The sequence below is a fragment of the Camelus ferus genome, chromosome 15 (genome assembly GCF_009834535.1).
Source record: "Camelus ferus isolate YT-003-E chromosome 15, BCGSAC_Cfer_1.0, whole genome shotgun sequence".
NCBI lineage: Eukaryota > Metazoa > Chordata > Mammalia > Artiodactyla > Camelidae > Camelus > Camelus ferus.
The window spans coordinates 39,389,237-39,404,730 of NC_045710.1; the positions used below are offsets into that span (position 1 = coordinate 39,389,237).

The 15,494-nt window shown below is 46.4% G+C and overlaps 1 protein-coding gene across 6 annotated transcripts in view; it reads left to right on the forward strand.

Annotated features, from left to right (window-relative positions):
- SPTBN1 (spectrin beta, non-erythrocytic 1) overlaps positions 1–15,494 on the forward strand; it is a 204,033-nt gene that overhangs the window by 109,674 nt on the left and 78,865 nt on the right. For all 6 annotated transcript variants that reach the window (XM_032497549.1, XM_032497550.1, XM_032497551.1 and 3 more), the window contains one exon: positions 7,753–7,904. In XM_032497549.1, the coding sequence (XP_032353440.1) occupies positions 7,753–7,904 (152 nt within the window). The remainder of the gene's footprint in view (positions 1–7,752; positions 7,905–15,494) is intronic.

Here is a 15,494-nt window from a genome sequence, read left to right on the forward strand (position 1 = left end):
GTTTGCTACACATGCATTTAGAACAGATGTTTACATGTGTTTTGTCCATGAAGTGGGTTAAACTGTTAGGAAAAGTATTTTAACTCAAGTTCTATTTATATACAAATCAGCAAACATAAATTAAAGGCCCCCAGACGAATTCGTCACAGGGCCTTCAGTCAAAAGATTAGTTTCCTTCCTTTTGCTGCCTCAAGATAACAGTTTGATTCTCTATTATCAGTACAGCCAGTTGCCTGTTTCCGGTTTCCTGCTTGGTGTATTTTGCCTGTTGCTCATGGGAAATGTTTTATTTATTTTTTCAAGCCAAGGCACACAGAGGGACTCCACCCTGCTGTATTCTTTTGTTTTAAATTAGAACTTTTTTTTTTTTTTTAAACAGCTCAAGGATTGAGCTTAAATGAATCAGTTAAAATTAGTATACTTTAAGTCTTGTGACTATTGGCCTGTTTGGGTCACATTAAAATAATGTTGCAGTTACAACCTGATGTGTTTTACGGCTTCACTCTTACTGTATGGGTATATGGTGGCATTTGCCCCAAAACAAAATGAAAACAAATAAAATTTTGTGAAACTTTTTAGATTAGCTTTGGACTCCTTTTAATCTGAAAGACAGTACCACAAAACTGCATATTCATCATTTATCAGACCCTGAACTACTATTACAGTTCAGTTGTTAAAGTTTTTAGTGACCTAAGAAGATAACATTTAGCTATTTGGGGCCTGTCTGTGTGATTTGGAATTTTTTTCTTCGTTAACAATTTCATTGGGACCATCAGCAGCAGCAAGATTCAAGACTGTTTTTTGGGCACCCACCCTGCCAGGCACATGCTGAGGCTCTAAATGGATGTGAATTGGGTCCCTGCCCTGGAGGCAGTTATACAGGCTAATTGAGGAGATAGGACACAGGATACATAATAAAAAGATAAGAACGAACTCATCCCGTCAGTGAAGTCCTTTTGGAAGAGCTGATCTTGGCCTGGGTGCTAAAAGGAGGGTGAGAGAAGAGAAAGTACCTTCCAGGTTAGGAGGGTGGTGTAAGCCAAGGTGGGAAAGAGGACTATGTGAGATGAGAGCTGAGAACATGATGAAGAAGATCTCTGGGGTTGGATGGAACATGAAGATGAGTGCATGTCACGGAAGATCCCAGGGAAGCAGGTTCCCTGGGAGAGGTTGCTCAGGACCCTTGAAAGCCAGGCTCAGATTTGGACCCTCTTGTAGATGGCTGGGGGCCGTTGAAGGTTTTGGTTCAGTGGCGTAACTTTGAAAAACCACTGTTTGGGGAAGACAACTAAAGGCGGTGATGTTTAAGGAGGGTAAGGAAAGGCACAAGGCAGAGGATTTCAGTCACTGGGAGAGGTTGGGGCCTGAAAGCATCCTAATTGTAGTGAGCTTTTCCCTCCAAACACCCAAAATACATTGCTGAAATCATTCTCTTAGCAACTGATCCTGTACTGCTTTGCAATATCTTTTGTTATTTTTTAACTTTCTGTTTAGTTTCTCCAGCTAGACTTCTAGTTCGTGGAGGGCATGAGAGCTTATCTTATACAGAGAGTTCTGCATGCAGTATGCGCTTTGTAAATACTGGAGCTTATTAATACTCTCAACTTCAGATCGGTCCTTACTCGGCTAGCTCTCTAGTGTTGTTGATTTCAGTAGCCAGTTATGTGGATGTGTTCATGTTATGATTGCTTTATCTCCTTTTGATTTCTTTCTAGCTTCCATCCTTGTACCACTTTCCCTCCTATGAACTCAAGTCTACACCTAACTTAGCTATGTGTCTATGCAAAAAAAAAAAAAAAATCATACAACTCTTAAGATAGGCCATTATCTTAGCACAGTTGAGGAATATCCTGATAGAAAATATTATTGGGTTACACCAGCAGGTTCAGACTGTTTGAAAAGTAGAAAAAAGATTAGCTCCCCTCAGCCAGGTATGAATTCAGTCTTTGAGGGAATAATGAATGGGGTCATTTGTCAGTTCTTATTTCTGTATTTCCCTTCTTTTCCATCCAGAGATGGTTACCTTCAGGTCTTTCTTCCTCCCTGGCTCCCAGCCCTTTCCATAGCTAGGACTGTGGCATATGGTGAATATGGTTATGTTTAGCATTCTGTACAGAGTGTGTTGCAGAAAGACACTGTACAGTCATTTCTGTAACACAATGCCCTTCTGTTCATCAAGGCTATTTCTCTATCCTGTAGCTTAACTCATGTTAACACCATGTTTGTTTTTCCAGTTACAGCCAATTCTCCAGAGTAAATAACTATTGAAGTGTTTCAACCTTCCAGTATAGATCATAGTCATTCCCTGAAAAGAAAGGAAGTTGATTAGGTGCTTTTAGAAGGGGATGATGGAGAGGATATTCACAGCCCTTTGGTTAAAATTAAGCAAATATGTTTCTCTGTTCTAAATATCTCATCATCTTCTGAAAATTTTAAGTTACATATCAAGAGCAAAGGAAAGTGAATCTTGGTACTTGGAGGAGAACATGTAGCCAAATACTCTGATCCTTTTAACCCGAACAGTGGAAGAGACAGAGCAGCCCAAGGGCACCCAGCGTACACCAGCCCCACCACGGCTGGCTGGTGACACTGAGCACCCCATCACCTCACCAAGCCTAGGGCTTTGCTGGAGATCACGATGCTAATGTCCCATCTCCCTGACAGAGTTGCTGTGCAGATCTAGTAAGCTTTGATAAAGTATAAATTGCTGTTCAAATGTGTGATGGTGTTACTGCAGGCCCGCCATCTTGTAAAATTCTGTTTTCAGGAAGGAGCACCGTGTTAGAATGTCATAATTGGCGCCTTCCAATCAAAAGCTGACGCAGACGTGGCCTCTCAGTCAAGATTGAGTTTTTCCATTTGCTTCTGTGGAGTTGCTATGGCTTAGCTGGCTGGACCTTTGCACTTAGAAGAGCTTCTGATTCTTAGGTTCTCAGGGTTCCAGAGGCATGTTGGTAAAATTTGTGGTTCTGGCAAACTTATTTTGAGAGCATCTTCCTGACCACCACCCCTGCACTGACGCACAGGCTGCCTCACAAGGCTCCCTCCTGCAGAGGGCTGCTGGTTTCTTTTTGCCCTTTTTTTTTCACATGGTTCTCCACTTTTCCTGTCTCTGGACTGCTGGTGCTGCAGCTGCCTCGAGTCCAGGCTTATATCTGTAGTATACAGTGATACTCAGGTGACCAAGAGGTGGCCATGTCCTCAGGTACCATCTTGGGTTCCATTCTGCCCACCCCATGGTGACAGTCATGCAAAGAGGGGTCGGTGAGGAGTGTTTGGACCTGAAGGCCTCTTTGTGGAGGAGTGAAAAGACCTATTTTCCGTAGCTTCAAAGGTAGAGTGAGCCTGGATGGGCTCAGAGTGAGATCAAGACTTCAGGGAGACAGCATCCCAATAATTGGAGCTAACCAGTGATAGAGCGGCCCCTTACACAAAATAAGGACTTGGGTTAGGATGGTGAGATTACAGATGATCCTTGATTGTTTATCTTGTATCACTGATCCATGTTTTTCCTTTTTTTAATGTTGTGGCAGAGGCATTATTGCATAGTGATTGAGAACCTGATCTTTGGAGCCAGCCTGCCCTGGAGAGTTACTAGATCCTACCTCATGGAGTAGTTAGTGTAGAGCACACAGATCAATACCTGGGACATAGTAAGTGCACAGTGAATGCTATTATTATTTTAATAAAAAGTAGTAAGCCATTTTCTTCCTATACAACTATTAACAATCTCCTGCTACGTATACAGTTTCCCCCCGTTTTTTGGAATTTTTAACTAGCCGGTCCAGGTGCAGTAGAAGGGAGTTTTTGCTTTTGAAAGAAAGTTAATTCAGATGACTGCTAAAGCTTTGTTCCACCCTTAGGAAATATGATTCCATGCTCCCTGGTAAGTTTCTCCAGTGGTTTGAGTTGTTGAGAGGGCTGCTTTGCTGGGGAGAGGGAGAGGTAACCAGGGTATGAGCAGTTATAACACGCCGGGCACTTTGAGGTGAACTTCACATCCTCTCGTTGAATGTCCAGAGCAACCTCTAGGTGAGTCCCTCGACATCTCGACATCAGTGTAATGCGGAGTGAGGGCAGCACAGCTGAGATGCTCACAGGGAGCAGCCATGGGTACCTGGTCCTTGGAGGCACAACCTGTGGAGTTTGGGGCACAGCTGGTGGGACCTGCCAGAGCGTCGGGCTCCTTCGGGTCAGTTCTGGGGAAAGGCAGGCAGGATTTGGCTTGAATAGCAGTACAAGGCCCGGGAAGGGGAAAGGAGGGCGGAAGTGGCATGGGGGACAGAAATGCCTATGTCACACTTACCCAGGCCAAGCCCACCCCTGTGTTTCTCCCTCTGCCTTTCAAGGAAGCAGCCAGCTTTTTGTGGGATGAGCAGGCCCGAGGGCAGGGAGTTTCTGCTGCCATCAACCAACCAGCACGCCATCAGGATCAAATACCCTTTGATGCGAGTAAAGGGAGTCATGAATGAATAGCACCCCAACTCAGGTGTCCTAATGCCAGCTGGGGTTGGTGTAAGCCCAGAATGTCTGAACTAGGGTTTCTCAGCAACCCCCCTCACACACACACACACAAAGCTCTACTGATATTTGGGGCTGGATACTTCTGTGTCATGGGGGCTGCCTGTGCCCTGTAGATGTTTAGCGGCATCCCTGGCTTCTATGCACTAGATGCCCATGGCACCTGCCCCCCGGTTGTGACAGTCAGACCTGTCTCTGCACATTGCCCAATGTCCCCTGGGGAGCAGAATCGCTCCCCATTGAGATCCACTGGTCTAAATAACCAAATCAGAAGGGATCTTGGGAGGGCTCCCTTTTCACCTCTCCAGAGTCGCTCGTACTTGAAGAACTAGGAGTGGGTGCCTTTCCCTCTACAACTCCCACCGCCTCCTCACCCAGCTCTGGCTTGAAGTTGGAAGCATGCCTGTGGACTGTCTTCCTCTGTCTGTGTCAAGGGCCTCCAGCTCCTCCTCGGGCCAGCATCTGGCCTAATCTGCCCCGGCCTCGCTGGGTTGGGAGTGAGGGGTGATGTCATTGCGCCTTCCCAGGAAGGGTGGAACAAAGGACGGAGTCCCCAAGGACCAGGCAGCCTCATCCTCAGCTGGCCCCCTGCTGGGTAGATTTTCTTCCCTCCCTTCCCCTCCTTCCGGCCTCAGAAGGGTTTGTTCTTCACCAAGCACTCCATTGTAAGAGGACACGCTACACTGGCTGGGCTTTGTGGCTCTTGACTGAGCCCATTTCCCGCCCCTAGTGTGTCATGAGGGTGTTGATTCTGGTCCAGTCTCTGGATGGAATCTTCCACGCCTTTTCCAGTGTGGTGGTACGAGCCCGAGGAGCATGGACCCTCTGCTTTTCCAACACATACGTGCTCCCTGGAGCCTATTCCTGATGCCAAGAGCAGAATAGAGCGAGGGGAAGGAGGAGGGGGCAAGAAAGCAAGCTCTCACTCCTTTCTTTAGCTGTGTTTTTGAACTTGTCTTCCTCCTCTTCTTTCCTCCCTTCTTCTGGATTTCCTGAGGATCAGCACCAGCCCCAGGGAGCCCTCAGCCCATTCTGTTTCCTCTCAGTTCTCTCTGCTCCACCTGTGACATCTTCGTTGGGAGGAGGGTTAGGCCTGGGCTGTGACTCTTCAGGACAGGGTGCTGGGGGTGCACGTCGACTGTCTGGAAGCAAATCCTCGGAATCTCCTTGTAAAGGAACCTGTTCATTCAGAGCCTGAAAGAAGCTGGGGTGTTTAGGTAATATGAGATTCACCCAGAGGAGTGATAGTTGGTGGAGGACACATTTGGTACTTGTTTGTTTAGAAATAACTTAATCCAAGCAGGTTTTCATTTTGATCTTATTGCCTTGATAGGCTGGGTGTGGTAGTGACTTTGAGCCCCAAACCCTTTAATTACAGCCTAGGATACCCATCAAGGGCTTTATTAAAGACATTTCCAACTCCATTGTAGCGCATAAAAGATACCGTAATTTTAAAAAGTTGACCCTAAATGCATCTGAACCACAAATTACCTTGCCATCTGTGACATGTATCTAGGAGAAGCTTCACACATCTGTGTACTCAGCTCTGGACCTGCTCTTTCAAAACAGACAACCTTAGGCCAAAAAATACAGCTCTCATGTCACTGTCATAAAGTTACCCTCCATCAGGATGATTGGTGGTTAAAAATGCATGGGATCTTTTCTCTGTGACCCATCGTGATGTTATTGGTGCAGCTCCCTTTTCAGTCTGTACTGTTCCCCTCACTGCCTTCTTTCTTCTTCCCCTAGCCCTGCCCTTTCTGATCCTTTGTCTGTTTTTGGTTGTCCAGGGGGAAAGGCCCTCTTTTCCTCTGGCGGGCTGTTCCCTTAGGGGAAGGCTGGGCAGGGAGGAGCTGCTGGCTGTGCAGGTGGGTGGCTGTGTTGGCAGGTGCCCCGTCAGCCTCACCTGCCAGGTCGGCAGCAGTAAAGGCTCATCTCTTGTTGTCTCTGCCTCGCTCCCTGCCTGTGGTGGGTGGAGACCTCAGCGGAGCCTTCCAGGCTGACATTCCCAGGATGCTCTGGCCAGCCTGGGAACCAAGGACACCAAGTACACGCCCCATCAGCAAGGATGGCTTTTATGTTGCCACTCAGTGGAGTTGAAAGCTCGTGTATAAACTGCTCGGTGGGTTTGGGCTTAACAGTGAAAGAAGAAAGTCTCGGGTCCTTTTGAGACAAGTTCATGCTGATGGAACTAGAAGTAGGATTAGTGTCTGATGGGCAGCAGCTCTGTAGAGAACAGTCGGGGAGTGAGTTGTGGGTCCAGGGCACATTTTGTGAGCCTCTGTGGAAGGTCTTCAGCAGCCTGCACTGAGAACATTCTTCAGAAGCAAGGAAATGGGAAGCCTGTTTGTATGGGATGTGAGGGCCGGTTCTAAGCACAAGTGTCTACAGTTTTGTGCTTTGAATTGGACAGAACTTGATCACTGAGGCTTGAAAAACTGATACTGTTTCCTGGATGACTTAGACGTACAGTTGCCACACTTTAGAGCATTAACTGGCAGCTGCCTTTTCGTCAAATGGTTGAAGTTTGGAGATGATAGTGGTCCATTCACTTCATAGAAAGGGGCACTGAACCCAGTGTCTTAGCACATTTTTTATGAAACCTCAGGCCCAGGCCCTGCTCTCCCAGTGCCCGGCCGAGTCTCTTAGTACTTGACCCTGTTGCTTGCCTTTTTCTTTGTTGTTCACTGAACACACAACTAAGCGGGTGAAAGGGTCATTGCAGATCAAGGTCATGAGTGACTTATCGTCAGGCATTGCCTGATCCTTTGAACACAAGGGAAGCAATCTCTTGCTGTCTCCTGAGCTTTTCTGTCCCACATCTTTCTGTGTACTTTGTGCTTCCCCCACACTTGCATTTGGAGGAGTAATAGCTATGGCATACACTTAGGAAGCATCACCAGTCAAATATTAATTACACTGCTGGGCCAAGCTGCAGAGGACCCCACTGTGACCTTCTGCATCCTGTTGCCTCTTCAGCAGAGGTGGGAGAAAATGAAATTAATGTGAGCAGAGGATACTCTGCTGGTGGTTATGCTTAGAGCTCCAGTGTTCAAGGATTGTATGAGTCCTCTGTTCCCAAGTTGTTGACTGTGCTGAAGAAGAGCTGCATGTCCCTACGGTATGGTTTTGCTCTTCTTCCTCTGGCTGGGGTCTCGTACCCCAACCAGTACATGTCGGTTGCTGCCCAGGCTGTGGTTGGTGGTAAAACAAGCTCTCTTCTGCTTGCAGATGAACGTGAAGCTGTGCAGAAGAAGACCTTCACCAAGTGGGTCAACTCCCACCTCGCCCGGGTGTCCTGCCGGATCACAGACCTGTACACCGACCTTCGGGATGGACGGATGCTCATCAAGCTGCTGGAGGTCCTCTCCGGAGAGAGACTGGTAAGTGGGGGTGCTAAGTGTCTTGCACCGCAGGTGGGAGTGTGTTTTCTAAAAATCAAGTGTGGGCTTGTCGTCTCCTGTTGATTTCTGCAATTAATGGTATTTTTGAGGAAGAGACATTTGGTAAGTTAGATGAGCACTGAAGCTGGGGAAAGCTCCCGTGTAACATTCTGAGTCTGGGTGATTTTGTTGAACCGTAATGAAGCAGCCTCATTTTGGTCAGAAAGATCTTGGCTGGTGTCCCCTGTTAAACAGGGCACGGTGCTGGAAATTTAAGGGCCAGGCTCAGGGGCTGGCTCCAAGATGAATCTGTATCCCTTGAGATCATGGAATAATTTTAAATTGGTGTCTTTATTGATTCTCTGGAAAATCTGAGCTGCCATTTTAAGGTGGCAGGAATTCAATTCAGAGGTCTCCGGCGTTTTTTGCTTTCTTCCGCACACTCTTTATTTGAGGAGTGGCGGGAGAGGCTGGTGTTTTGTCTCCTTGGAACCTTGGAGCTTCTGATGAGTTCACCAAGCCTTTTTGGGCATGTGAGTTGTTAGCCTACAGTGAAAATGTTATCCCCATTCTGTTTCCCAGAGCTACCACGGCTATCTCTGATGTGATTTTTGTTTATGAACCTGAAACCAAGGACTCTTAAACCAGTCTCTGTAACTGACCCAACAGGTTTTGTCTCACCATGCTTTGAAAATGGATGCTGTCTTCTGCCAGAATACACGCAGTTCCGTAGATGGTGGTGGGGCCGAGCCAAAGGCTGACGCCCAGGGATAGAGCCCCACATCTGCAGTGACATCACTGGGAAAATATGATGCTGGTGGTTGGCAGGGCTGCCAGAAAGCCCTATTTTTAGCTTGATCTCCACCCTGTAACTTGACAGCCACAATGAGTCTTTACGCAGACTGACCCACACACCTCTGACCACAGGCAAGGGGCTGAGATGGTACGCTGTCCTGTCATTAGCCCAAGGACAAAAGGGCCTCTCTGAGCCTGGGTAAAATCAGTCGGTTTTCTCTCTCCCTGCCCCTCTGTTCAAGAACAGGCTCCCCTAAAAGAGAGTGCAGCCCTGTCTCATCCTCAGTGAGTTTTGTCTGTGCTCTGTGATCCCTGAGCATGCAGGTCTTGTTGCCTCGCTTCCTTTGAGAGGTCGTGGGTCAAGCTAGACAAACTAGATAAACAAAGGAGGCTCCTGCCTCTGTGACTGATGGCTGCCTGGAAGATGGTTTGTAAGCTGGGAGTGGGCCAGTGGATCCACACTGGGAGGGCCGGTCATTTGCTGCATTTTGGGTTTTGAGGTGAGTCTAGGCTAGATTTATTGTGATGTGCATCTTGAAATATAATTTTGGTAACTAGACTTTTTCAACCCTAATTCTCAATCCCCTCTTTTTTTCCTCTTAATGTTTAACCTAGTATGATTGTCTATTGATTTTTCTTTTGGAATGATGTTTTGAAAGTAGCTTAAAAAAATCATTAAAGGTCACGTGGATAGAAGTTAGTTTGAACATTTATTTTTGTCCCAGCAGTGTCCAGTCTTCAGGGCTGTAGGGAGTAAATTGTTCACCTTTGAAGGGCCATAATTCTTTTATACCAAGAAGATTGTGCCCTTGATAATGTCCACATAATACATGGGATCAGGCCTTTTGCCCTTTATTCTGAGAAGGGCAACAAAAATATTAGTAGGGAGGAAAAAAAGCAACCAGCAAAGCATAATTCTTGGTTGTTTGTGGATCCCTCCCACTCCTCTCTTTGTTTGCTGCCAGCAATAATTTTTTCTTTCTTTGGCAGTATCCCAGAGACCTGGGAGAGTAGGGATGGGCAGGAACATGAGAGGCCACCATCTCCAACCTCTCAGGTAGTCAGTGCCAGAAGTTGTGTTTAGCAGTGACCACCACTTTGTAAAACCCCAAGTGCCTTGACTGCTTTTACTATTAATTTCTCACAGCCAACCCTGATTATAGGTTGGGCAGTCTGATTAATCTTCTTACTCCAAAAATAAAGATACCATAGATAGAGTGAGCTAGAGCTCTTATTCATTTGTACTGGAGATTTTTGGCCTCTTTGGCCCGCTGGTTTATTTGGTTCATGGAATCTTCTGGAAGGGACATAGACCACACTCTGCTCTTGGCTGCAGAGGCTGCCAGACACTCATGTTAGAGACCCTCCCTGCAGGAGAGGACATCCATCCTCAAAGGCTCACCCCACAGGATCCTTGCATATTCAGATTCCAAAACGAATGAGGTTGCTAGAGCTTCCAGAATTGGTTAGATTAATGTCCACAACTAAATGTGTATTGTCAGGTAACATTCAGTTTGCACTGAGCTTTCTGCACCAGTGATCCAAAACTCGGTCACGTAAACAGTTGTGCTCCATCTGGAGCCATGTCTCCATCGGCATTTCAGCTCCAGCACTTGGCACCAGCAGTAGGTAGTAGGTAAATGTTTGAGGGACTGGAGTATCTAAGTTTGTTTTATTAATAGATTCTTGGAGCCAGTTAATCCCTCTTTACAGAGGAGGAAATTTGTCTGATTTTTACTGAGTGAAGTTCAGAGAAACACATTAGCTTAATGATCAAGACTGTTCTATCCTAACCCCACCCTGCATTTCGGCTTAATGAAGTTTGAGTTAGATTTGCACAGGTTTGTGGTTGGTGTTTGGGTTATCCAGGCACTTGATTCTGATGTGCTCAGGAACATCAGAGGGCAGAACCCCCACCTCTGGTCCCAGCTTGGGCAGAGCCCGTGTCCAGAAGTGTTGCTGTCTCTGCCTCAAGGTGTGTCAGCTCAGGGAACGGGAGCGGGGGGGGGGAGGGGGGGGGGACTGAGGCTGAGCCAGGAAGCTGCTGCTGACCAGGATTGGGTTGACAACAGAGAAAACCGTTCATTTCCAATGTGTTACTCTGAATTACCATGAACTCTAACTTCATAAATGTCTTTTTGAAGTTCCATAAAGAATAAAGACCCACCCTTGACATTCACATCTGCTGACCAGGTTAAAAGGGTGAACACAACCTCTGCTGGTCATGTTGTCATCGGTCCCAGGTCCCAGAGCCAGATTAGAATGGGACTGGAGGGGTAGAGGTTTGTCCTATGGCAACACTGACATTGGGAGGGAGTGGGGCCTGTGAGCTTCGGTGGTGAAATGGAGCCCACGGGTCCTCGTCCAGGTTACAAGCTTGCCCGGGTCTGTCCCTGTCCTCCGTGGGCCTCAGCGTGAAGAGGGGCTTTGTTGCTCCAGGTGGCTCTGAGTAAGACAGTGTCCTGCCTTGCTCCTGCCAGACTGAGCCCCCACCTCTGACCGGGAAGACAAGGTTTTCTGAACACTTCTGCCCTCGCCTCAGCCCCCACTATTCCCAGTAGCAGATATCACTGGTTTTTGCTTGCCTGTTATTTTCCTGATACTCTGTCTTCGTATTCTACTAATCAATCTCAAAGAAGACAAAACAAACACCCCCCCCCCCAAAAAAAAAGGACTTCATTTTTCTTTGCCACCGTTAATTCCAAAACAGGCTGAGCTAGGTGGAGAAGATAGATTTACATGAGATTTGCTAAGCCTTAAATCCCACGTTGAACTGCCCTGCGTGAGTTTCACATAAAGCCTTTGTTAGGAGAACCATACTGGTATGTATTGTTGTAGAAATGAGGTTTTATGAACTGGCCACAGAACCTACCTATTTTTTAATATCATTTGTGTGGGAGAATTTGCTTTTTTTCTAAACAACCGGCCACAGAGGAATGCCACTGTTAAATTAAGGTCTAATTACACAAATATGAAAAACGAATTAATAGTAATAGGTAATAGTAATACCTTATGATAAAGTACCTAATGAATGACCCCCAACCCTAGAGTTCAGAAGGGGAAACACACCTTCTCTGGATGGAGTGTCTAGAAACCCTAGCCAGCAGGTGGGGTCCAGCTGGATCCAGGAGGAGAGGCTCAGGTGTGGGTAGCCAGAGAACAGAGGGCTGAGGGTCAGCCGTGAGGATAAGTGCAGAGAGCGCTTGAGGGTGGACATCAGCGGGGAGCTGGTGTAGGCAAAGCATCCTGGCTAAACCGGGGTTTGTTTTTGGAAGGAGTGGTGATGGTCCATTACTTTTCATGTTTACTGTCACATACGTAATCTATTTAGTTCTCACAGTCTAATAAAGTGGACACTTACACTTTATAGAAGAAACAGACAGAGTGACTAGGGTCTTGCCCAAGACCAGTTATTGCTACTGTGGAATATAATTGGAATTCAACACACTCTCCTGTCTGTTGGTCCCCTCCTTTTGTGCTGAGCCTGCTAAAGAAGATTCTCCTTGGGGGTGGGTCTCGACCAGAAAGGAGATGTGTAGGAATTCATGGAACATGGCATGTTGTTTAATTTTAATCAGGCAGGAATCCTTTATACGCTTAAAGCTCAAAGTGTGATGGGTAGGGAAGATGGTTGGGGACTTAAAGTGAAATGAGTTTGGCTGTATATCAGAGGGGATTTTGGAATTAGTGCTTACCATCCTCTCCTCTCTATTAAATGAAGCATTTGTGTGCGGTGTGTGTAGGAAACATTTTTTGATTAAAAGACAAAACATGAGCAAGTGTCCATCACACTGGTATACTGAGACCAGTAGTGTCTTGTCTATCTCTTCTTCACCCAGACAGGAGATCAGCAGGCACTTGCATGCCAGTGGTCTTTCACCCTTCTACACATAGATTGTATTTTGTAGCTGGAAGTGACTTAGTGAAGTTAGACCCCTTTATCTCATAGGTCCTGGAACTCAGAGTAAGCAGCCGGCAAGGCCGTCCGGCTGGCATGTGGCAGTCGGCCTCTCCCAATTCCCAGGAATGGTGTTCTGTCTGCCCTGCAGTGCTCGGAGGGCTGTTGCTCCAGGTGGCTCCAGGTGGCTCTGGACACCCATGGAGAAAACCAGACGGAATGGGGCTTACCAGGGTGGAGCAGAGTGGTCCAGCCCCCCTCGGGCCTCCCAAAATACCCTGCCAAGAATCCTCCCTCATGTCTTCCTCTTCTATTCAAGGAGACTAAAAACAGCTCCAGGGAACATTTGTTTTCTGTTTTTCATCTCTGGACTCTGACAGAAACCCTGCCATTGTGGTTATTCCATAATTCTGCAAATCCTGATGCCCTCCACGTGTAACTGATCCAAACTCAAGTCTGAGCGGCAGTTGGGGGAGAGATACGAACCCGGGAGAGGTCGGCGAGTTTGCCCAAGACCACATCTCTTCTTGGGGATAGGGCTTGGACTAGCTGCTCTAATAAGCAATTAGAATTATGCTGTCAGCTGCTGGAGGTTGGTTATTTAGACCCATAATTCCCACTCCTCCTTTGAAGTTGGAAAGAAGAGGGTTCTGGAGCAAGCCCTGGGTTGGAGCTGTGGTTGGAGATTTGGGACTAGAAGGGACAGAAGGGACCTTGGGAAGGGGAAACAGGAAAAGTGCCTGCAAAACACAGGAACACGGGCCCTGGTGTGGGAAGAGCAGGGATACTTGTTAGAGTGATTTAAAAGAGGATCAGTAAAAACAGGCATTTCCTCAGAGGAACCCTCCCTGCCTGCAGAGCCCCCCTTGTTTCTGAGTCGCACACAAGTCTGGTACCGATCCTTGCCTCCACATTAATGGCCTTTCACACTGCCCTGTCAGAAAGGACACAGAGGACAGAGATGCTCGTGTTGCTCTGGAAACAGGCCTGTGCCACCCTAGGGAATCTGAAAATAATTAATGGAGACAAGACAGAGAAGCCTCCTTTTCTTGGCAGAATAAGCTGCTCTTGGGGAAACGCTTCAGTGCTTCTTGCTGAGAGACACCCTTCCCCCTGTTCCATTGTGTTTACTTTCTCCATTGTTATCTCATCTTCCTTTTGAGAAGATGGAAGTTGAGTAAAATAAAAATAGCTCTTTTTTTGAAAAAATGGAAACTCTCTGCCAGGTGGAAACCACGTCTCCTTGTTTACATTCACGTGGGAGCATCTTGGTTTCCGGTGTAGCAGGACGAGCACACACTCCGGGATCCGAGCTCAGCACATGCCCCCCCAGCCATGCGGACCCCTCATCTCTGAACCGGTGTGTCCTCATCTGTAAAATAACAAGAGTAACTGTTATTATTACTGTACAGTGTTACTGCAACAGTGAAATGTGATAACAGATGTAAACCACCTAACAGAGAGGTGAACATGGTTGCACAGCTAAGAATTTCTAGGTCTTGGGAGCTCTGCCGTTTATATGACCCTACATGTTTTGATGTACAGCTCCGTGCAATCATTAACACTTCTTAAAATTAATTCCCTGTAACGATTGCTCCGTAAACTTGCCCGGGTTTCATTCCTGAGGACATTGTCGAATCCGTCTCTGAAGCTGATGCAGCACAAGTTTTGGGAGCTGGTGTTCTTGAGCTTCAGTCTTGATTCTCACCCCTCACGTTGTGCCACCAGTACATCGTCTGACCTTGGCACATCTGGTTTGTTCTTTTGGTTTAAAGGGGGTTCGTGTGCCACTGAAAATGAGTGAGCTTCAATAAGATGAAACGTGGGGAAGTGTTTGAAAAACAAGAAGTGAGGTATAGCGAGGCGATAAAGCAACTTTCGCTACACAACAGTGAGCCTAGTTTTAATTACTAGCTGCACAACAGTAGTAGTAATATTTAAAATATCTCGGTAAATCTTTCCTGACTTGTTTTCTAGTGAGCTTAGAATTAGAGTTCTTACTGTGTATAGAAGCCCAAAGGTTGAGGTTTGGGTATTTTCACATCCTCCCCCCTCCCTCATCCCATCTCCCCCTCTCCAGACACCAACCAGTCATGCATTTTCTCTACCACCTTTTCTTTTCATTCCGGTCCAGAGTTTAATTTAGGGGTGTCAGGATTAGAAGAGTAATATTGTCACCACTATTTTAAGTAACATTCTCCTCTGGCTTTAAATTTGCCTTTCAGTTGACATATATCAACTTTTCTGGTCCTCAGAGGAAGAGTTCTGTCCAGACCCTGAACGTTTCCCATTGTCTCCAGAGAGGAGTATTTTTAAACAATTTGAAGCCCAAGTAAGAGAGTGCCCTCTTGGTAGAGACACTTTGGGTTTAAGAATATCATAATGATTAGTTTACGATTTATGTAGCAGCCCTTTGAGATAATTATTGATTTTATCGCCCTTTTATAGATTAAACAGTTGAGAAGTAAGGCACTGATTTGCTAGAAAGAAGGGAAGTTGTAACTTAAATGTGGACATTTTAACTCCAGTATCATCTTCTACACCAAAACTGCCCAGCAGTAACATATGCATAGACTTGGTTTGCTCATGTTTGATGTTTTAAAAGATATCAAGGCCAGGAGCAGTAGGAAAATTAAAAAGAAAGGGGAACTTTAGCAGAAGAAGAGCAGAGTGTCATCCCTCCCCCAAATCTTGGTTTGATTTTTAGGAGAATTGCAGAAAAACAAAGCAGGGTGAGGGGGTCTCCTGGAAGTTTTCCATTTCCTCTGACTTTTGGAAATTGGTGAGGTTTGTTTTTTAACCATTTGAAGGAGTCTGATCATTTACCTGGAGAGGTTTTTCTGCCATTTTTAATATAGTTCCTTCCTCTGTGTTCCATGCACTGGTGTCTGATGGCT